The following is a 21,790-nucleotide window of genomic DNA, read 5'->3' on the forward strand; positions in this document are numbered from 1 at the left end:
TTTCCCCAGGAAGAAGCCTGGCCCCCATGCCCGGGGGCTCCCAGAGGGTTCTGGCCCCACACTCCGGGGACGGAGCAAAACCCACACAGCTCTGGCCTGCTTTTCTTCGTCAAGGAGGTTGGCTCTTCAGGCCTCCAGTCTAGGCCTCCCCTCCCCGGGGAGAGGAGGTGCGAGCATAGCAGCTCCCCAGTAGGGTCCTCCTCCACCAGCCACACCCTCCCGCCTCGCCTGGCCTCTGGAGGCACATGGTGGAGGAGGGGACAGAACAAGCCAGCTGCACATGGGCCGCCTCTCCAGCCCTCTGTCTTCACCCCTTCTCCCCAAAACCCTCACAAGCAGGTGCAACCAGAAAACCCTATCAGCTCTCAGGGGCCAGAGGCAAAAGAAATGCCTGCAAACCAGTGACTGGAGCCCAGAGACTGGCTCAGGGGGCTGTGGAGGGGGCGAGACCTCCTTTGCTGACTCCGTGCCAGCCAGGCTGGGTGGAGGGAGAGTGGAGAATAAATTGTGATCTTTGCCTCACGGAGCTTAGCGCAGTGCACAGGGCTGGCATCCTTCCCTCCCTCCAGAACAGAGTCTGGGCCTCACTGTATTCACCCCTAGCCCTGAGCGACGAGTCCACCCGTGTGCAGTGGGGAAGCTGGGGGTCACCCTGCAGGGTCCACAAGCCTCAGAATGGTGGGGAACCATACCTGGAGCTGCCCCCCACCGAGAGTCTGGTGTAACTGGTTTGGGCTGGGGCTCAGACATGTTGTACTAAGGTGAGGCTCCGTGTAATCTTACTGCTTGCCCTGCGGCCTCCGAGTCCCAACACAATAGCCCGAGGGGAGGTTCTTCTCCAGGGTTTGGAGCAGAAGCAGCATCATTGGATTAAAAGGAAAAAAAGAATGAAGCAGGATTCAGAGACATGGCGTCTCGTGTAGATTATGCCTTAGCTTCTCTCTGGGCAGCCCCTTGAATCTCTGGGCCTCTCCTTCTTTGTTCCTAGAATGGGCTGTCATTCTGTCCCCGCTCACAGGGCTGGCTCCTATGAAAGCGTCAAGCAGGCCCCTGAGTTCTCTGCCCTGCACCAGGGGACATGGGGAAGAAGGGAGGGCCGCACTTCTGCTTTTCTGCTTCTGGGTTTCGATTGAGTGCCCTTGGCTCTGGACTCTGCCCCTAGCCTCTTGGTGACCTAATGGGACTGTGTGCTTGGCCTGTTCCTCCAGGGCAGGCGGGGTCTGGGGCGGAGCCCCTTTGCACGCCCTGTGCTCTGGATACGGCTGGCAGCCCCCCAGGAGGTTGCGGGCTGCTGGGCCAGGAGGAATCAGAAACGGTCTGCCAAGGAAGCTGGTGGCCAGGCTGTATCGTGAGCCAACCCAGGGAGGAAAATGTGACAGGGGCCCATCCTGTCAAATGTAACTGCACGTGCACCCACCATTCCTCCTTCCTTCCCCAGTGGAGGGGCCAGATTCCCCTGTCCGAGGTGACCTCCCCAGTCTGGGCCCCTGGGGATCCCATGCCTCTTGCTTGCTCAGAAGCTGCCTCTTTTCAAATCTCTAACCCCTCCCACCTGACTGCCTTTGGCCCTTTGGCATTTCAACAAACTCGAGGTCTCTCCATCTTATTTTACTTTTTTTTTTTTAAAGATTTTATTTAAAGATAAAGACAGAGCGAGAGAGCGAGCATTTCAACAAACTCGAGGTCTCTCCATCTTATTTTACTTTTTTTTTTTTTTTAAGATTTTATTTATTTATTTGACAGAGACACAGCGAGAGAGGGAACACAAGCAGGGGGAGTGGGAGAGGGAGAAGCAGGCCTCCTGCAGAGCAGGGAGCCCAATGCGGGATCCCCGGGATCATGACCTGAGCTGAAGGCAGACGCTTAACGACTGAGCCACCCAGGCGCCCCCATCTTATTTTACTTTTTTAAAAAAAGATTTTGTTTATTTATTTGACAGAGAGATAGCGAGAGAGCAAGCACAAGCAGGGGGAGCGGCAGGCAGAGGGAGAGGGGGATGCAGGCTCCCCGCTGAGCAGGGAGCCCGACGCGGGGCTCAATCCCAGGACCCTGGGACCGTGACCTGAGCCGAAGGCTGACTCTTAGCCGACTGAGCCACCCGGGCACCCCGAGGTCTCTCCATCTTAAAAAGCAAAAGTGGGCCCGTGGACCCACTCTGCCTGCCTCCTTCTCAGAGCCCACTTCTGGAAGGCGGGCGCGTACCCACCATCCTGCTGTCCACTCACCCCGACGTCCAGCCCACAGCTTGCGTGTCCTATGACTTCCTTGATGACAAATGCGGTCTTTGTCGGGTCTGACTCCCCTCTGGCACTTAGTCCTTCCAACCCTCTCCCTCCTCATCCTCTGGTGCCTGCTCGGCTTTGGGCCCATGCTCCTCTTCCTTGGCCTGTGTCCTTGACGCCTGGCCTCACCTTTGCTTCTCACTCAACTGTCCTGGGGAAGCGCAACCGGCTCTGTTAGGTTAACAACCCGCCAGTCCATCTCTAGGAGCATGCACCCAGCTGTCGCCCTGGGTGTCCTTGGTACGCCTCCAAAGCTGCATATCCCAAATCACGGGCACCTTCCTCCTCCTCCCCGTCTTGGCATCGTCTTGGCTGTTCAAGCAGAGACCTAGAGTCACTGAGCTCGGTGACCTGACCTGCCTAAGCCTTTCAGACCTGTCAGTCCGCAGGTGACACAGGTATTAGGGGGACATGGGAACACTACCACAAGGAAGCAAACAGTCAAATCCAGAATAGACATCCTATGGGGCAACTGGTCTGGTCTCTGTCAGGGCAGGATGAGAAGGAGGGGACCATCAAGAGAGATTGAGGAGACAGTCAAATGAAATGCATGGTTCTTGAGTTGATTTTGGTTCAAACAAACTGGTTGGGAGAGATCTGTTTTAGGACAATGAGGGACATTTGACGATGGCCTGGGTCTGAGATGCTATTAAGGAACTAAGGTGAATTTTTTTAGATATAATAATGGTTATAGTATTCTGATTATGGAGAAAAACATTTTTAAGACATATATGCTGAATTTTTTAGAGATGAGAAATGATAAAGTCTGGAATTTACTATTTCTTGGCAAAAAAAAAAAAAGAACAAACTTGGCAAGCAGTAATTGTTAAATCTAAGTAATAGGTATAATTATATTCATTTTAATATTCTTTTTGCTTCTTTGTATGTTTGAAAACCTTCATAATAAAAAGGGAAAAAAACCTCCCTTAAACTTTCTTACTATTCTGCATTCTCTGTGTTACTACTCTATGAGGTGTTCATTGTTTCTTATCCAGAAAGACTGGCCCTTCCTGCTCTCTCCCCTACCCCTGGTAGTAATTTCTCTCCCTTTATGATGCGGCTCTGGCGCTAGGAATTCTGGAAATACAGCAGCTTAAACATGTCCTGCTTCTTCTCTTCTCCCCACTGCTACCCTCTATGAAGGGGCTGTGCCAGCCGGTGGGCAGGGCTGGCTGGCCCGGGTGGACTGCCTGAGACAGAAGCTGGAACCCAGGGGGATCCCAGGGCAGACCAGGCCCACCATAGGACCCTAGGGGGAAGGCAGAGTGACCCCGAGGAGCTGACGGGGAGCCAAACAGGTGGGCTTAGCACTCTCTGCCCCTAAGGCAGGGAGCAGGGAGAATTCCTGATGGTGTCTTCGCAGGGGTCTGCCCAGCAAGCCCCACAGACCCACTGGCAGAGACCACCATTCCTCTGCTCCAGGGCCCCATCAAGTGGGGGTACTCCAACAGCTCAGTCCCGACCCCAGCGAGCAAAGACACATACACCCGCTCCTCTGACAAGCCAGTGGATGGAGAGAGTTGGAGCAAACAGAACCACCAGGCGGGCGGCAGTCAGACCTTAACACAGCAGGGTCTGGACACGCTACAGACCACTCACAAGTCAGGGGGAGAACAGGAGCTTGTCAGTGAAAGGTGACAGGACAGCTGGATGGCCATCCAGAAAAAATAATTAAAGGTGTGTCTCCATCTTACTCTGTCCACTCAGATATACCCCCTAAAGGATCAAAGATTTAGATGTAAAAAGTGAAACCCAGAAAAATACTCAAAGAGGAAAACATGAGGAGCAAAATTTTAGATTTAAAAAAGACCTTGGTAACAGAGGCTCTAAATCTAAAAGCCATAAAATAAGTGATTTCTACATTTGACCACATAAATGTATCCAAAGTGATTTTTGTGGCCAAAACATGACATTCGCGAAGTCAGAAGACAAACTTGGGGAGATTACAACTCACGCAGGAGATAGAAGGCTATTTTCCCTTGAATGGCAAAACCTTCTAATAACCGGTAAGTAAAAGACCAATAACTCAATAGAAAAATGAACACAGGCTATAAATAGACCGTTGACACAAAAAAGGAAAACAAACAGTCCTTGAATCTATGCAAAGATGCTCACTTTCACTGAAAAGAGAAATGCAAATTCAAGCTCTCTTAAGAGCATGTATTTTACTATTGGATTGGCAGAAAACATCTTGCCGACACTTGGTTGGCAAGGCTGTGGGGAGTCACACACTCACATCTGTGTTGGTGGGAATGTAAATCGGTGTGAGCCCCACGGACAGGGACAGCAATTTGGCAAAATCTAACAAATACCTATCGTTTACCCTTCCACCCAGCGATCTTACTTCTGGGATCTATCCTTGATTTACCTGCATATGCGTGAAAGATTATTTATTATAGCCTTGTCTGCAACAGCAGAGGTCGGGAAACAGTCCAAGGGCACATCAACAGCAGGCTGCTTGAAGAATTTATGATACGTCCCTACAATGAAAACCCATGTAGGGCGCCTGGGTGGCTCAGTTGGTTAAGCGACTCACTTCGGCTCAGGTCATGATCCTGGAGTCCCGGGATCGAGTCCCGCGTCGGGCTCCCTGCTCGGCAGGGAGTCTGCTTCTCCCTCTGACCCTCCTCCCTCTCATGCTCTCTGTCTCTCATTCTCTCTCTTGCAAATAAATAAATAAAAAAAAAGAAAACCCATGTAGTGATAAGGAAGGAGACTGATACTCTCTATGCAAAATCTCCAAGATACATGATTAAATCAAAAAGGCAAAAAATAAGTAAGATATAGGATTGTGTGTACTGCATCCTACCTTTATGTAAGAGAGACAGAAAATCAAGTAATCAAGTGTGTTTTCATATAAGGCTGTTCTCCCTCTCCCACTCCCCCTGCTTGTGTTCCCTCTCTCGTTGTCTCTCTCTCTCTGTCAAATAAATAAATAAAATCTTAAAAAAGAAACACAAAGAAACTCTGGGAGAATAGAGAAAGAATGAATGAAAGTGGTGACTTTTTGATGTTCTCCTGATGGAGAACAGGGCACAGAAGCAGGGGTATGTGTGGGAATTTTACTATATACTTCTTAATGTTGCTTTGATTTTTAAAAACCATGAAAATACATTATCTAATTTTTTTTACAGGTTTCCTTTATTTATTTGTCAGAGAGCGAGAGAGCGCGCACGTGCACACACAAGCAGGGGGGAACAGCAGGCTTCCCGCTGAGCAGGGAGCCCGATGCGGGGCTCGATCCCAGGACCCTGAGATCATGACCTGAGCTGAAGGCAAACACCCAACCGACTGAGCCACCCAGGCGCCCCACATTATCTCATTAAAAAAAAATCTTGATATTAGCCAGATAGAGGGGCTGGAAAACACAGTGACAACTCGAAGAACAACAAAAAAGAACTCTTAAGGAGATTCAAGTAAAGCACAAAAGAAAAAAAAGACTACTTTAGAACTTAAAATATATCATTGCACTACTCATTGAAGGTGAGGATGGATAGTCACTCTCCAGACTCAGATTTGTGGCCTGGAAGATAAAGCAAGAGAAATCTCTCAGAACAAATGCACACAGAGATAAGAAATAAAGGGGGCAAAGCTACAAAACTGGAGAAGTCTGTCAAGAGAGCCAACGTGTAAATGAAAGAAAAAGTCAAAGACACAATAATCATGCAACACACAGATTTCTCTAAGCTGAAAAAAGAAACGACCCAAGGCTATCTAGAGACTGATGGGGTTCTGTGAGTTCCGGGGGGGTGCCTAAGAAAAAGAATCCCCATCTCTGCACATCCCAGGGCAAGTTTGACTAGGAACCCCAGGGACAAGCAGAAGCCATGAATGAAATGCAAAGTGTCGCAGAGTGACAGGCAAAGAAAAGAATCAGTAGCACCCTGATAGGAGGGGAAGGCAAACCACAGGAAAACCAATAAATGTAAAGTAAACCATTAGGAACAAAATCAAGTACGCTGTACCCGTCATTAAACAAAATCGGAAAAGAGTGCATTATCCCATCAGAAGACGAGTCACCTTAGGTTTCAAAATTTAGCGGTATGATATAGATAGATAGATATAAGAAAGACACTTAAAAATATGATAATGGGGTGCCTGGGTGGCTCAGTTGGTTGAGCGACTGCCTTCGGCTCAGGTCATGATCCTGGAGTCCCGGGATCGAGTCCCGCATCGGGCTCCCTGCTCGGCAGGGAGTCTGCCTCTCTCTCTGCCCCTCCCCCCTCTCATGCTCTCTATCTCATTCTCTCTCTCAAATAAATAAAGTCTTTAAAAAAAAATTAAAAAAAAAAATAAAAACATGATAATGTTGAAACTTAAAGGATGCTGAGAGATATCGGTGAGTGTAAAAAATAAAATCGAATAAAATAGAAAGAGTGGCCAGGTTCATAACGGCAAGGTGGAGTTTCGGGTTGAAAGCACCCCGCGGGATAAAGAGGGACACCAGGTAATGATACGAAGGCACAGTCCGCCAAAATCAGTGCGCTCCCAGCAGCGTTCTAGCTAAACACAAAAAGCGAAACCTACTAAAAGTACAAGAAGAACTTTATTGAGAAAATTTGAGTGGGAGATTAATAAACCTCATCGGACCTGGAGCAAAAAACAAAACCAAAAAGAGGTCCACAAAGGAAACCCAGGTTTCAATAATAGAATCGATCAGCTTGGCTTGATCTGTACAGGACCTGCTGTCCTTTAAATAGAAAATATACAGTTTTTCCATGGCTATGAAAAACTTAGAAAAATGGTTTCCTCGGTCACAAAGAAATCCATACATAAATTTAGAAGTGGAGATTTTGCAAATCTAGGAAAAATGAATGCTTTCCTAGTAAAAAACCCAAACGGCCAAAACGAACAAGAATGAATGGAAAACTTGAAAAGACCAAATTACCGTTAATGAGAAAAAAAATTCTGCCCCTGACAAAGCACCAGGTCCAGAGGGGTTCACGGAGGAGGCTGAATGGATGTGAGGCTGAATGGATTCACCTGCTATCCCCGTTCTTTGGCGGGGAGGCAATCCTAGGTTTCTCTCTGGCCAGAAGGATTCTGGGGAGGACCCCCCCCAGCGAGCGGCCCCCCCCCGCCACAGCAGGTCAGAACTGTGGGTTTGCCTGCCCAGCTCTCCTCCTGGAGAGTCAACTGTCTGAGGGCAGGGACCACGCCTTGTGTTTCATTGCCTCCCGGCAATGCCCTGTACTGAATCAATGTCAAGGCAGTCCGGCACCTGCCCTGTACTGAATCAATGACTCTGTAAGTGAAAAATCACAGTGCCACTGTCAGCGTCCCGGGACAACACCCCCCATCTGTAAAACTCTCCCACACAGAGCGAAGCAAGATGGATGGAGAGAAACCAAAATGCTAATAGTCATTAGATTGAGATTTCCCTCCATTAGCCAAATATTTGCAATGGCGTGAAACTATTTTTATAGGGGGAAGAGTAATTTACAAATTCAGATGATTCCAGGAACACTCCAGTTGCGTAGATGGGGCGGGAAGGTGGCTGGGGGGATCTGGAGGCGGGCCCCCTTCTGGCACCTTTCTTGGTTCCTCTGGCTTCCTCTCCCTGGCCAACTTGACCCAGCCCCTGGCACAGACATGGAAGCCTTGACAGGGGCCTGGCCCTGCTCACCTGATGCCTCACGCTGGACCTCCGCCCAAGGGAAGGAGAGGATGCAGGGCGGCACCCATAGGAGCCCAGAGCCTGGGCTGCAGAAGGGTCCTGCAGGCCTTGCTGTACCTCAGCAGCTGCTCTGGAAGTCCCCTCAACACCACAGTCCTTCCTCGGTTTGGCAAGAGAGCCTCCTGAACTTCAGCAAGGACCCCTATGTCCCTTGGACCCTGGCAGCCCCCTTTCCTTCAGTGCCAACCAACATCAACTGTCCCCTGATGCTCTGGTCTGGAACCCTGACCACGTTTTGATCAGCTGACCCCAGTCATGATGATGGGCTTTCCCATGCCGAGGGCCGGGCACTGACTAGTCATTGGGGTTGGCATTCATTGCCAAGTGCCTGGTCCTCCCCACTACTGGACACAGTTCCAGGAAAGGCAGAGAAAACAGATCAAGAGAGAAGCAGGCTGCTGGGGCTCAGGAAGGAAGTGGGGAGGCAAGTGGACCGGTCTCAGGAGGCCCCGGGGGTTCTGAGGAACCAGAGACTGAGAGGTGAATAATAAGGCCCAGGCTCAGGGGAGATCACCCAGGGGACCCCACCGAGCCATGGGGGCTGCCATGCCCCGGGGGGGGGGATTTGCTCCTTTCTGCCTGGGGAGTGGTGGGTGGGGAGGCCCACTGGTGGCCGGGAGTGTGGGCTGAGGTTGGGGGGGGGCTACCCAAGAATCTGCTGTTTCATGGGTCAGGCCACAGGCTGGGCAGTGGGGCTCCAGGGTCAGCCTGGGCTGCAGGTGAGTCACAGGGAAGGAAAGGTCAGGCCAGGTGTGAAGACACCTGCTGGGCCACTGCAGGACAGCTGACCTCCCTGGGTAGGGGCTGAGGGGGAGAAAGACTTGCTGGGAGGAGAGCATACAGACAAGGGGACTCACTGGACCCTCCCCTTGGCCTCAGTTCCCCTGCTCTTACTAACCCGCCCTTTCCAGAGGGCCCCCTGGCTGGTCCCGAAGGGGGATCCAGGTGGGTCTGTCCAAGGCCAGTTCTTTTGTCCCAATCACAGCTGCCTGGGGTGGCTCTTGGATTCTGTCCCAAGGAGTGGGTGCCAGGTGTGGGGTCCAGAGAGGAGGTGGGTTTCAGCCTGGGTACAGGAAAAGAGCAGGCGGAGGGAAGGAGGGGAGAGAGCACCCCTGTGCCCCATTCGAGGTTGAGGGGTCACTCACAGTTCTCAGGAGAGGACAGGGAACCAGGGCCCTGGGGCTCCTTCTAGTCCAGGCCGGCTACTCAGGTGAGGCGCCTCCTGGGCCGGCTGCATAGGAAGCTGCAGGGGCCCGAGGCTGTACCTCTTTCCTCCCTGTGGCCAATGCCTGGGCAGCAGGGGCGGGCTCCAGGCCAGACAGCCGGCCTGGGCCTTTCCACCTCCGAGGCCCTGGGGCGGGGATGGTGACCGCACCCTGAAATCCCCGAGTCAGCAGGCCCCCCTCCCCCACCCCGCCTCAGCCCCAGGGGAGGAGTCTCGGAGGCCCCTCCTCACCGGGCTTCCAGGCTCCCGGGGAGCCCCTCCTTAGAGGGGGTGGGGGCAGAGTGCTCCAGCTCACAAACCCCACCTCCCTCTCTCCCTCCTCCGAAGGTGAGCCGCTGCCCTCTCCTGGGACAGCTTATCCTCCTCCCAGGCCCTCAGTAGCAGGAGGGAAGATGAGGGTTTGGAATTCCTGCGTCCTTCCCTGTGGCCCGTGCCCAGGGCTGGGCACATACGGGACACTTAGAAAGGGAATACTTGGGGCGCCTGGGGGCTCAGTCGTTAAGCAGCTGCCTTCGGCTCAGGTCATGATCCCAGGGTCCTGGAATTGAGCCCCGCAGGAAGCCTGCTTCTCCCTCTCCCTCTCCCCCTGCTTGTGTTCCCTCTCTAGCTGTGTCTCTCTCTGTCAAATAAATAAAATCTTAAGAAAGAAAGGAAAGAAAGAAAGAAAGAAAGAAAGAAGAAAGAAAGAAAGAAAGAAAGAAAGAAAGAAAGAAAGAAAGAAAAGAAAGAAAGAAAGAAAGAAAGAAAGAAAGAAAGAAAGAAAGAAAGAAAGAAAGAAAGAAAGAATACTTGTTTGCCTCCGGCTTGTACTGCCCCTGCTGAGCGGAACGGCCAAGCCTGCAGGCCACCCAGCTGAGACTGAACCTGCTGACCGGCGTGGGGTTGGGGGTCAGGAGGCATGGAAGTGACTTGCACTCAGCCACCTCCTGCCTGGGTGACCTTCAGCCAGCCGCTAAACCCCTCTGCACCTCTGCACTCTGGCTTTGGGTGAGAGCCCACAGGACCATTAGCCCCTTTGGGACAGGATCAAGTCATGTGTAACACGCTTTGTGTCCCCAGGGTCCAGCACTCTGACCAGGACACACCCGGTGCTCATTACATGCTATTTGAGTGGAGGGTGAATGACAAGGCTGTAAAATGCCACACAGTGTGGAGGCTCCTCTCTTCTGGAGGGGGCCCTGCCTCTGCCGACGGTCCCACCCCCATACCACCCTCTCCCCTTGGCCATTGGTCCACCCTCCTCGACGACCCTGACCCTCCAACCACACATCCTTGCCCCTTGCCTCAGAGGAAGCGGGTCCCTCCCGCTCAGCCCTGGCGCCCCCTCAGCCTCTCTCCCTGAATCCTGTCTCACCAATCACCTCCTCACCATCCTCAGCCTCCCGCTCTCCTGGCCCCTGACCATTCACTTAGCTTTGGGGAGCCTCCCCTCTCGACCTCCACCTACCTCTGGCCACACAGTGTCTCTCCCTTCCCTGCCAAGCTGCTGGGTTGTCTACATGCGGCCTGTGTCCTCACCTTCATCCCTCTGACCTCTGCCTTCTGCCTTCAGTAACCCCTTGACCAGCTCCTGATAAGGTGGCTGCTGACCTTGGGGTCACCATTTCCGATAAATGTCTAATGGCCTTTATCTAACTTCTCCTTTCTTCTGGCCACTTCTCAGTGTCTGGACCAGTACTCTCCTGCTTTTCCTCCTTGTTCCCTGACTATTTCTTCCTGTCCACATGCTCTCCGCACCCCCATCTCCACCACCACGTGCTGAGGGCCATCTCCTGGGCAGTAGGCCCGGCCTCCAGCTGCTGCCTGGACCTGTCACCGCCGAATAAACAGACCACCATCTGCCAGGTGTGCAACTGGGAGACTGGGACTCATCCCGACTTCTCTCCCACACTCCATCGGCCCCCAGATCCCTCGGCATCAGCTTCCCAAATCTCCTGTCCTCACTGCATGCCTGGGAGACCACGCAGGTCCTCTGCCCTTCTCAAAATCCCACCCACGGGGGTCTTTTCTGAACCCCACTCCCTGCTGTGCTGAGAGTCTTCCAGCAGCTGCAGAATGAAGTCCACATCCCTGGCGAGAGCCCATGAGGCCCTGCCTGGCCAGGCACCACCCTGTCCGCACAGCGCCCCCGTAGTGCAGGGTGGGGGCAGGGCCACAAGGCCCCGAGGGTGCCACATCCCACACCCACACCCATGCCTAGGCGCCACGGCACGCTGGGTGTTGTTCTACCCCAGATGGCCTGTGCCTGGCCTGAGGCATCTGTCCCCTCTTGCCAGGCTCCTGACCCAGATGGCAGCTCTCCAGGGCTGGGGGGGCTGTGCTTCACCAGGTGCTTGGCAGGTGGGAGGCCAGTGCCTGCTTAGTTGATGAGTGAGTGAGTAGCCTCTCCTGCCTCCAAGAAGAAAACAGGTAGGCTCACCTTTCAGGAGATTCCTTCTCCAAATGCGGCCTTGAACAACTAAGAGCAGAACGGGGTTTCCCTCCCAGGAGAGAACCAACTCCCTACCCCTGGAGTGTGTAGGAGATTGGGTGTCGGGGAGACCCACAGCTGACACTGGAATAAAGCGGGGTCACAGGGAGTGCGAGATTATACCCATGACACAGGGAGGAGACAGGACCAGAGATCCTAAGCCTCTTGTTGAGGTCCCACTGTGAATTAGGGCCAGAAGCAAGACGAGGCTGAGCCTCTCTACCAATACCCAGGTCTCCGGGGCAGACGCCCCAGTCCCTCCGGGCGCAAGCACCACCCCCGCCATCCCCTGTGTCCCCCACCAGTATCACAAAGCTGTAACTGCTCCGAAAGAAGGAGGGATAAGCGGGACCGAGAATCTGGAGAGGCCCCGGAATGTGCCTCCGAGAGCCTGCCTGGGAAACGGACGGACGCCGGGGTGAGGAGCGCTGGCATCCAGTCATCTGTCCCAGAGAAACTGGCCAACTGGCCTTCAGGGACGCCGGGCCCAAGATCCCCCCACTGCCCCGCCCCCGTTCCCTCTGGGCGGAGTCCGGGTCCCAGTCCTCACCCGCGGGATGCTGTTCCCCGCTGTGGCCACCAGGGGGCGGGCTGCTCCTTGCAGAAACCAAAACGAAGGCGGCGCCGACGAGGATACCAAATGGGACCCCAGCCAGCCTTGGTGGAGCGCCTACTACGTGCCAAGCGCTTCCATGCCTCACCTCGTTGAAGGCTCACAACGCTACTCCTTTATACAGGAGGACACTGGGGCTGGGGGAATTAAGTGACGCCTCAGCAGCTGGCAGGTGACCCAGCAGGGCCAAATTCGAGTCTCTCCAGCTTCAAATCCTGAGCTCTTTGCACTGTAACCAGACCGGGTGATGGGAAGACCCAGGAGGTCACAGACTGGGACGGTGTCTCCTTCCGCTGGGCATCCCAGACTCAGTCCTGGCATGTGCCAGGCATCAATGTTTACATCAAGTACAAAGAAAGAAATCAGAGACTCACAAGGTTTGGGGGCTCATCTCTCCACCCTTTCCACCCCTCTTTGGGCCAAAGGACAAATTGAGACCCCGAGAGAGGAAGTGAATTGCCCCTAATTACCCATCTGGTGGCAGATGTCAAAAAGGGGTCTGTGCATCCTCCCTCCACGGCTCCCCCCGCCCCAAGTTCCTAAAATTCAAGATGTCAGGGCCATGCGAAGGATTCTGAGGACGTACAAGTGTTTTTTTAAAACGTGCTCTATTTTCAGTTTCCCAAATTAACACAACTAGATTCTGAAACGAAAAAAACATCCTCACTGTAACTGGACCTCTTCCTGAAACAAACAAATAATTTTTTTTTTTTTTATAAAGGGGGAACTGAAATGTTGGGAGAAGCCAAAAAGGGAAGCAGACCCTTGACTTTCACATCCATTATCTCATTTGACCCCCAAGCTTCTACGAGAAGGGCTCCCAGGGCTGCCTGCAGGTCCACCACTCCATATCCCCAAGCCTTTCGGAATGGTGTAGCTGGTAGGTAATGGGGCGCACACACCTGTCCCCAAGGCTTGGGGCAGCGCACCGTAATCAAGTTCATCTGCATTTCTAAATGTCATAAATAAAGACCACCAACGGCTTCACACGGGCTCAAGTCAAATTTTGCCACCAACTGAGTTAGGGAAAACATTCGGGCTCCAGGGAGCTTCGGCATTCCGGAATTGCAGAAAAGCGATTGGAGCCTGCGCCCCTCTGGTTTCGCGGGTGAGGAAAGTGAGGCGCGGCGCGAGGGGGCTCGTCCACAGCCGGCGGACACTGCTGCTCGGCGTCGAGCCAGACGCTAAGCCGAGGGGCGGCGGTCTCCTCGCGGCCCCGCCCCGCCCGCCTCCCCGCTCCCCGGCTCCCCGTACCTGCTGCGGGCGCTCCTCCCGCGGCGGGCCGCGCACGTCCTGGATGGCCTCGTAGACGTTCTCGGAGTCGCTGCGCGCCAGGGGTCGCGGGCACACCCAGGAGCCCGCCACGCTGCAGGCCTTGAGGCTGCCCGCGCTCCCGAGGAGGCCGGCAGGGGGCGCGACGGCGGCGCGCGCCAGGTCGTCCAGGGACTGCGCGGGCCGCACGGGCGCCGCGGGCCGCGTGTACAGGCAGGCGGGCAGGCCGGGTGCCAGGCTGCTGGGCTGGGTCGCCGCGCCGCGCCGCGCGGGGCCGCACAGGGAGCTCACGCGGCCGCGGGGCTTGGCAGGCGTGCCGTCGGGGCCCGCGGGCGGCAGCGCGCTCACGAAGCGGTAGTCGTAGGCCAGCGGCTCGGGGGCTGCGGGGCCCGGGCGGAGCGCGGGCGGCGGCGAGGCGGCGGCGGGGTCCCCGAGCGCCGGCAGCTCGCGCACGTACTGCGCGGGCAGGTAGAAGGGGCGGCCGCCGGGCTCGCGCCGGACGTGCCACCAGTGCTCCGTGCTGCGGCGCAGCAGCCGGTAGCGCTCGTTGGGCTGGATGGCGACGCGGCGCCCGTCCTTGCCCGTGTACTCGAAGGGATGCTCCACCAGCACGTACACGTCCCCCTCGACGTCCGCCGCCATCGCGGCCGTGGCGTTTCCCTGTGGGCGACAAGGAGGAGGGGCGCGGAGGTCAGGGCCACTGAGCCGGGAGGGGCGCCGCACGAGGGGGACAAAAGACTTGATTGAGTTCGAGTCCCGGGGCTGCATTCCTCGTGTGCGTTAGGGCCTCAGTTTTCCTATCTCAAAAACGGGGGATTTGGATAAAATAATCTCCAAGGTTCCCAATCTTACCCTCGCTAATGGAATTATGACAACACTTTAATTCTGCGGCATTGGTTATGATTTGAGCCTCGATTCAATCCCTTGGTGGGGAGTACTAGTGGGTAATACTAGTCCAACTTTACAGCCAAGGAAGCCTTGCCTCAAAGAGATGCGAGAGATAAGTCGACACCACATTTGCCTAAAAAGTTGACTGGGGCCTCAGTTTCCCGGTCTGTGACGTGGGAAAAACAGCCCATTCCCTCCGCCCCCTGCCCCGCCCCGCCCCGACGCCACCAGCCCTCAGGAAATCCGGGCTCCCAGGGCCTCTTCCCTTCTCCAGGCTTCTGCGCCCCGGGCCCGCCGGGGCAGAGTTGAGGCGCGGGGCTCTAGGTGCCTCCCCGGCGCCGCTCTACCCCGGGAATGTCCCTGCTTCCCTAGTCCAAGGGCCTTGGCATAAGGGACGGGGACTGCCAAGGCCGGGGAACCGGTTCTCTCGGTTTCTCTTTCCTTCCCCGGCGGCTTTGCCTCGGACGTGAACCCGGAGCCTGGCCCGCCCAGACCGGCCCGCGCCGCCCCCGGTTCTCCCGCTCCCACCTCCACCTCCCGAGTGAGGCTCTGCCCTCGCGGCCTGCCCACCTGCCCTGTGATCTCCGCGTCAGCCCGCCCCCCCCCCCCCCCCGGGAGCGGCCCCTAGAGAATGCACTTTGTGAGTGACTACCCATGCGGTATCCTCCCCCACGCTCTCCGGGAGTAATCGTCCCGACCCACCCCTCGGCATGCCAGCTTAGCCTGGCTCTTGGTGTGGCGGGGTTGGGGGTCGGAGGCTAACTCTAAGTCCGTCTGTGTCTCCCCACCAAAGAGATGAATCGGAGGCTCCTTCCCTAAGGGGCTGGTCCCTCCAAGCCTTTGCACCGACCCCATCTCCTGCCCAGTAAAGGTGTCCCGGGAGCAGCAGCTGGGGGTTCGGTTGCTTGCTGAGGCTGAGGAACCCAAGGAAGAGGGTCTGGCCGGGGGCTCACAGCGCTCCTTCACTACTTTCTTAAGCTTTCCTCGACGGGGAAAGGGGTGCACACTGGGCCCTGGAGGTGTAGTCAGTGAGCTGCCCGGAGCTAAGCCGACGAAACCCCTTCTCGTCCGTCACCTTCGCCCGCACCCCCGCCGCTCACTCACGTTGGCAGGGCAGGTCTCTGCGGGCCCATGGGCTGGACGGGCGGAGCCAGCGGATGGATGCAGGTTAGGCCCCGGCCATCTCCTTGGGCGGGGCTTGCAAGGGCTAGGCCCGGGAGACCTCGGGGCGCAGGAGCTGGCAAGGGGAGCAAAGAGGGAGAGGGATGCTCAGGAGGGCTGCCCCCACTCCCCATCGCGGCTGTATCGGGAGGGGCGAGGAGGAGCTTGAACGAGTGTGTCTGGGCCGGTGGGGACGTTGGGTGGCAGTGGGGCCCAGGGCAAGAGGGGGCGGGAGCTGGAAGGGCTGCGACCGAAGGGGTGCTGCCGGGCGGCGAGCAGAGCCCAAGGTGGGTAGGGTCCCACCCCTGCGGTCCCTCACATCCGCCCCCCTCTCCCCCGCCGCGGGATTTGTTGTCCTCGAGCCTCTGCGTCCCGCGGGCGCGCTGCCCTGGGACTGCTCGACCCCGGTTCGTCGTGTCGTCCGGGCGTTCCCACACCAAGCGAAGCCATTTGCACCCCGAATCACCGACTACCGGCCCTTTCCAGCCCGAGTGCAGGCACTACTCGCTTCGGACCCACCTCCGCCGGCCCCAGGCCCTTTCCGGGCGCAGCTTGGCGGGGCCTGGAAAAACTCGGAGCGGAGTTCCCACAGCAGGGATGCCCACTCGAGCACAGGGTCTCGGGCTGGGTGGGGAGGGGACCCGGGACTCGGCTCCTTCCCCATCTCGGGGGGAGCGACGAGGAGCGGAGGGATAAGGTTTAAGGGGGGCGGGGAGGATCCCAGGAACTCGGGGGCTGACTCGTCGCCAGGAGGTGCTTTGGGTCCACTGCCCCGGGCGACGCGAGCCACAGCGGCGTGAACGCCTGGGTCGGAGCCGGGGGCCTGGACATGGGCCCCTCCTGTCCCCGGAGGGAGGGCAGCCCTTCGCATCTCCGCTGCTCGCGGGGTATCCGACCCGCGCGGCCCTGCTCCCGGGTCCGCGCAGCTCCCGCCCCAGCACCGGGTGAAGGGGAGCAGGCGCGCGGCGCTCCCGGGTGAGAGGACCCGCCACCTGCGGCACGGTACCCCACCTCCCGCCCTCGGCTCAGCACCCCCCGCCCGGCCCAGCCTCGGCACCTCGGGGTGTCCGCTCACTGGCTTCGCCTCCGCTTGTCCCGGCAGGCGCGCGTGGTTTCGGCGTCCGGCGCTCCCTCCTCCACCGCCCAGCTCCCGCGCAGCCGGGTTTCCTGTTCAACAATACAGCGAGGGAGGCACCAGCGGAGAGCGCCCGGCAGAACTTCCTCCCGGGCTGAGGCAGGGCTGCGGCTGCTAGAGACAATCCCCGGTGTCCTGGCTTCCTGTCCCCTCTGGGCCGGGCCAGCGCCCTGGGAGCACAGACGCCGCCCTCCCCCTGCACCTCCTGGGATCCTGGGCCACACCTGGCTGTCTTCTGGGAGGTGGAAGCAGCAGGGCCTGGATGATGGCATGGCGGGGGGGGGGGGGCGGGGGGGGGCAGTCTCCTCCACTACTTCTGGCCAGATTTCCCTCCCACTGTTTGATTCCATCCCTCTGTCCCCCAGATCCTCCTCTGGAAGAGGGCCACCCTCTAGGCTGTCCATAGGGTAAGCCCAGAGCAGCCTGCTGGAACTGGACCCTTAGCACTTTAGTTTTCTCTGCTGTAAACTGGGGACAGTGACGCCTACTTCACAGGATAGTTGGCAAGAATGAATGAGAATGAGCTGCACTAAGCACGGTTAGTATTATCACATTAAGAACACACATTCGTTATTAAATTTTATTGTAAGATGAGCTGGCCTCCTCTTTGGTCTTGGGTTGAGGTCTCCAAGCCCCCCATTCTCTTTTAGGCAGGAGGGGGAAAGGGAGAAAGGAATGTAGTCAGAGGCATCTTGCTGAGGATGGAGGCACTGAGAAGAAAGGCAGGGAGGCACCCAGGTCTCGTGGCCCTGAACTCCCTGTCCCCAGCCCTCAAACCCAGTTCCTTTGGTCTTCTCAGAGCCCACCCCCTACTGACCCTGGAGGGACTTGAGGCCCTTGAGGGACGCTGGGGCTCAGGCGACGCTCCCCCATGGGCTGAATGGCGTCTTCAAGGATAAGGAACTGCAAAGCTGAATGTTTCAATCCCATTTTCCTGCGGCCCACTTTCCCTGGAACTAGTCTGTTTCCTTCTGTCCTTACCACGGGCATTGGTGGGCTCCTCCTGGAACTTCAGGGGAAGGTAGCAGCCAAGTAAATGCCACGTGGAGCCCTGAAACCATGAGCCCTGATTACGGCCCCGAGCCCCCTCTCTTGCTTTGGAAAACCCAGCGGAAAAACAGTTCCGACATCTCTCATGTTCCGGTGTTAGCCGGTGTTAGGGGTCTGTGCTTCGACAGGCACAGGGAAGAAGCCACCTGTGGTGGGATGTCAGGCATCAGCTTCACTTGTTACATATGAGTGTATGTGAGGAAACCTCCACCAAGGCCCTGAAATGCTATCCCTCCAAACCCCCTTCGTCTGGCTCCTAGTGGGGTGAGGACGGACCGAACACTGTCACGTCTCCTCCCCTGCATGCCCAGGCCTGGTGCAAACCGCCCCCCCCCCCCCCCACCGGACAGGATGGCTGGTGGCCTCCCCCAACCAGCGGCAGCATCAGGATTCAGAAGCGAGACCAGAGGTGAGAAAAATCAGGTCTTTACTGCAAAATCATTCAAAAATCACACAGCAGCAGTTCCTTCCACACATCGCAAAGCGCTACTCAGGGTCAGCGCCCCTCACTAGAAACAGTTTATTGCATAAAATGGCATTTTAAAAATAGTGTGGGCACCACTGAGTTTCACATCAGCTTTCCATTGAAGGTGAGAGGGTAAAAGTCAACTCATCCGGAAGCATTAGCAGCTTTCTGGTACTGGGCAGAGGGTCGGTTCTAATGCTACGACTAATGCCTGGGAGGTGGCCGTGGGCTGGACAGGCCCTACCCAGCCTATGCCAGGCCTCCGGGGCCGGCCGCGGGGGCAGCACTGCCCATCCCAGGCCAGCCCCTGCCCGCGTGGGGATTGGGGCCCCCGCGGCTGTGCTCGGGCTGGGTTTGTGCGGGAGCATTAACGCTGGCTGTGGGGGTGCGGGACAGGGATAAGGATCCACTTTCCCGTTTAGGAGGCTTTGGTGTGCTGGGCATAGGTATGCACCATCTTCCGTGAGGGGGACAGAGAAGCTGTGTGGCAGCCCTCCCCTCCCCCACCCCTGCCCACCACCTCCTCTGTTCTATTGCACAATTTATCCAGCTCCACAGGGCTGGGCAGGTGACTCAGCAGCCGAATCACCCCAAGGGAGAGGTGGGAGTAGATTCATCTCTTGACAGTGACAGGCAATCTCCACCTGAGGCCCCCAATCCAAGCTGAGAGCAGACAGGATGGCCAGAGGACCCAGGGTGGGGGGTGGGGGGCTGTGGGTCCAGGAGAGATGGGGGAAGGCAGCAGAGAAATCACCCCCGAACCACAGGGTCTAAATGTCACTTTGAAAACAATTCCAGGCTCCCACTCTACCCCAAGACACCTTGAAAAGGCAATCACGCTCCAGTGATATTTTCTAGTCTCCAGCAGTGCCCCTCCTGGGCCAGTCCAGCAAAGCTTTGGGAATTCATGGCTTTGTAAACTGAGGCTAAGCATCCTTTCACAAGGTGGCTGCTCCCGCGTGTCCCCGTACATCTCCGCAGCAGGCCTGGCCCTCTTTGTGGAAGGCCGGGGGTCGCCACTCCACAGTGTGGGGCCTGGCAGTCACGATGCCCAAGGCTGGCCCCTGGCCCCGGCTCACTGCCTTCTCTGGGCTCAGGCAGGCAGTGGGGCAGGGGGGGTGTCCCCCTGAGAGCGTGTCTCTAGCAGCCCCCGGTCCATCCGGCTGCATGGCTGCCGTAGGTGTGGAGGGCAAGGGGCTGAGGGGTAGGGAAGAGGACAGCCCTGGCCTGGACCAAGGAAGGCGCAAAGTGCTGACAGTGCTGGTTCCGAGTTACTCCCTTCTCCCGCGGGGACCGAGATCCCAGGCTGTAGGGGAGCCAGGGGGCTCTGACCCGGAGAGAGGTGAGGAGGACAGGGCAGGGAGGAGAGAGGAGAGGGAGAGGAAGAGGGAGGTCATCAGGACCGGTCCCACCAGCCCCTGGGGCAGTTTGACACATCGTACTTGAGCTGTGGGCAGCAAGGGCCCGGCGCGGGTGATGGAAAGGCACCCGGTCCAGCCGACAGGCTCTGGCCCAGCGGTGGCCTGCCCACCCGCCACCCGCTGGCCTGCAGGCCAAATGTTCCCACACGTTCGCTCCGCGTGAGAGTGCCTGGATTTCTTGGGTGAATTGTGTAGGGTCAAGAATAAAAAAATATTTTCTGTTGAAATACGAAGGGAAAAAAAACCTGCCTTAAAAAACTAGACCTTTTAATCAGGAATGTGGAATTGAGAATGCGCTCCAGTTTTGTGTCCACAGTGTTCTAACAGCCCTGATGGAGCGGCCGCGTCTGTGAGGCGAGCTGGGCCTGATTAGTGCAAAGCTGCCCTGCCTGCTTCCCCTGGGCCGAGGCGGCATCGGATGGTGTCCCCACCTCTTGGAGCAGACGGGGTGGTGGGGGAGAGGGACTGGGGGACATCATTGAGGGCCTCATCTGGTGGGCTCACACGCTGGTCCCATCTGAGTCTTCCTGACACCTCGAGAGGATCCAGGCTGAAGCCGAACCCAGCTGGGACGGCCGAGCTGAGCGGGCTGCCGCCGCCCGACAGCTTGGGTGGGGACGGCGCGCTGGCTTAGCTGAGCGTGCTCTGCTCCTGGTGCCTGCGCCGGCAGGCGCAGCGGGGGCAGCCCTTCTTCACCACGGCCTGGCAGCTCTGGTGGAAGACTGTCTTGCACTCGCCACACCTGGAGGAGGGCAGCCAGCGTCTGACCAGAGCCCTGGGGGGGGGGGGGGCTGAGGTCTGCCCCCGCCCGCCCCCACCCCAGCGCGCCCTGCCTCCCCACCGCCAGATGCCACAGGCGCTGATGCTCGCTTCTAATCCACTTTTCCCACATGCTGCTGGAGACTCATGGGATGATTCCTTGCCTATGTTGAAAACACTCTGCCGTTTAAAAAACGGAGCCCAGGGGCTGAATCTAGGCCATGAGACACCTCCTGAAAACAAATGAATGCTCCTGCCTGGGCTGGAATGGAGGTTTGGGGGATGAATTTTTCCACTGAGAGGCTTCTGATAAGGCGTGCTAACCAGCTAAGAAGCATCATCACTGCTGGGGCGAGCCAGGCAGGTGCCAGCCCCTGGGGGCCCACTTCGTGCCTGGCCTGTGCCAACACTCCAGGGCGGCCGCTCCTTCGGTCCCTCCTCAACCCGTCTGCAGATGACAGAACCGAGGCCCCCGCTCAAAGACGCGGCAAGCTACCTCTTCTCTAGGGAGACAGACAGCTTCCTTGGTCTGGGGAAGGGTCCTCGGAGGGCTCTCTTGTCCCCTGAGCAGGCCCAGAGCCGCCGTGACTGCCCAGGGCATCGGCTGCTGTAGACGACCTCGCCAGCTCGCGGCACCAGCACACACATGGCGTCCTCTGTGCGCCTGCCCCCCCGGAACGCCGGGGCCAGCCGTGGGGAGGGCATCCCGCATACCTGACCGTGGTGTCAAACTCGAAGGGGAAGATGATGTCGTGGTGGTGGCAGATCTGGCAGATGAAGCCGCGCTGGGTGCACAGGTCGCAGTGGTAGACGTGCTGGGAGGCGAATCCGATGAGGGCATTGAGGAACCCAGCGTACACCCCGTCTGCGATCTGTGGAGGGCAGGGGCGGGGGCCGCCAGGCCTTTCAGGCAGTTGCGCTGAGGCCGAGGCCATCGGGACAGTGCGGCCTGCTGCTGTTCCTGGCACTCTGCCTGAACAAGGTCCTACCCCCGAAGAAGGCTCTCCCCGCTTGGGCAAGAAAAGCTCCCCGGACCAGGCCGAAGGATCCAGGTGACCAGCTCTCGCATGCAGAGGTCACTGGGGATAACTGGCTTGCCAGAGGAGACCCAAATCCACAGTGCCCTCCTGCCAGGAAAGGAATGTCCCCAGCTCTCACCCCCGGGGCCTCCCCCCACCCCCGCCCTCTTGTTGGGGACGAGTCCAGCCGCAGGGAAGGGGCTGAGGAGCTCCTGTGCCCCGGACTTGGCTCGCCTGCCTGCTCACCGCAGGGGCTGGTGCTCGGTCACTGCCCGGGGAAGCACGGGACAGCGAGACACGCTGAGGGCCTGAAAAGCTGCAGCCCCCCCTCCCGCATCCCCCTCTCTGATTT

At 57.4% G+C, this 21,790-nt stretch overlaps 2 protein-coding genes across 11 annotated transcripts in view; both read right to left on the reverse strand.

Moving 5' to 3' along the window:
* Positions 1-16,903, reverse strand: part of ARHGAP27 (Rho GTPase activating protein 27) — a 31,363-nt gene extending 14,460 nt beyond the window's left edge. The window contains exons 1-3 of one of the 3 annotated variants that reach the window (XM_045888725.2): positions 16,646-16,903; positions 15,532-15,664; positions 13,522-14,199 (exon numbers count right to left, since the gene is read on the reverse strand). In XM_045888725.2, coding sequence (XP_045744681.2) covers positions 13,522-14,181 — 660 coding nt within the window. In that variant the 5' untranslated portion in view covers positions 14,182-14,199; positions 15,532-15,664; positions 16,646-16,903. The remainder of the gene's footprint in view (positions 1-13,521; positions 14,200-15,531; positions 15,665-16,645) is intronic. The other 2 variants (XM_045888724.2, XM_064583545.1) reach the window with 2 other exon arrangements.
* A 1,280-nt stretch (positions 16,904-18,183) lies between these two features.
* The window catches only part of PLEKHM1 (pleckstrin homology and RUN domain containing M1), a 48,522-nt gene continuing 44,915 nt past the window's right edge, over positions 18,184-21,790 (reverse strand). For 7 of the 8 annotated variants that reach the window (XM_064583032.1, XM_064583031.1, XM_064583030.1 and 4 more), the window contains one exon: positions 20,422-21,291. In XM_064583032.1, coding sequence (XP_064439102.1) covers positions 20,923-21,291 — 369 coding nt within the window. In that variant the 3' untranslated portion in view covers positions 20,422-20,922. The other variant, XM_064583036.1, reaches the window with a different exon arrangement.

The sequence above is a fragment of the Mirounga angustirostris genome, unplaced genomic scaffold, assembly GCF_029215605.1.
Source record: "Mirounga angustirostris isolate CCGP_5_RB_7025 unplaced genomic scaffold, mMirAng1.0.hap1 SCAF_17, whole genome shotgun sequence".
Classification (NCBI taxonomy): Eukaryota; Metazoa; Chordata; class Mammalia; order Carnivora; family Phocidae; genus Mirounga; species Mirounga angustirostris.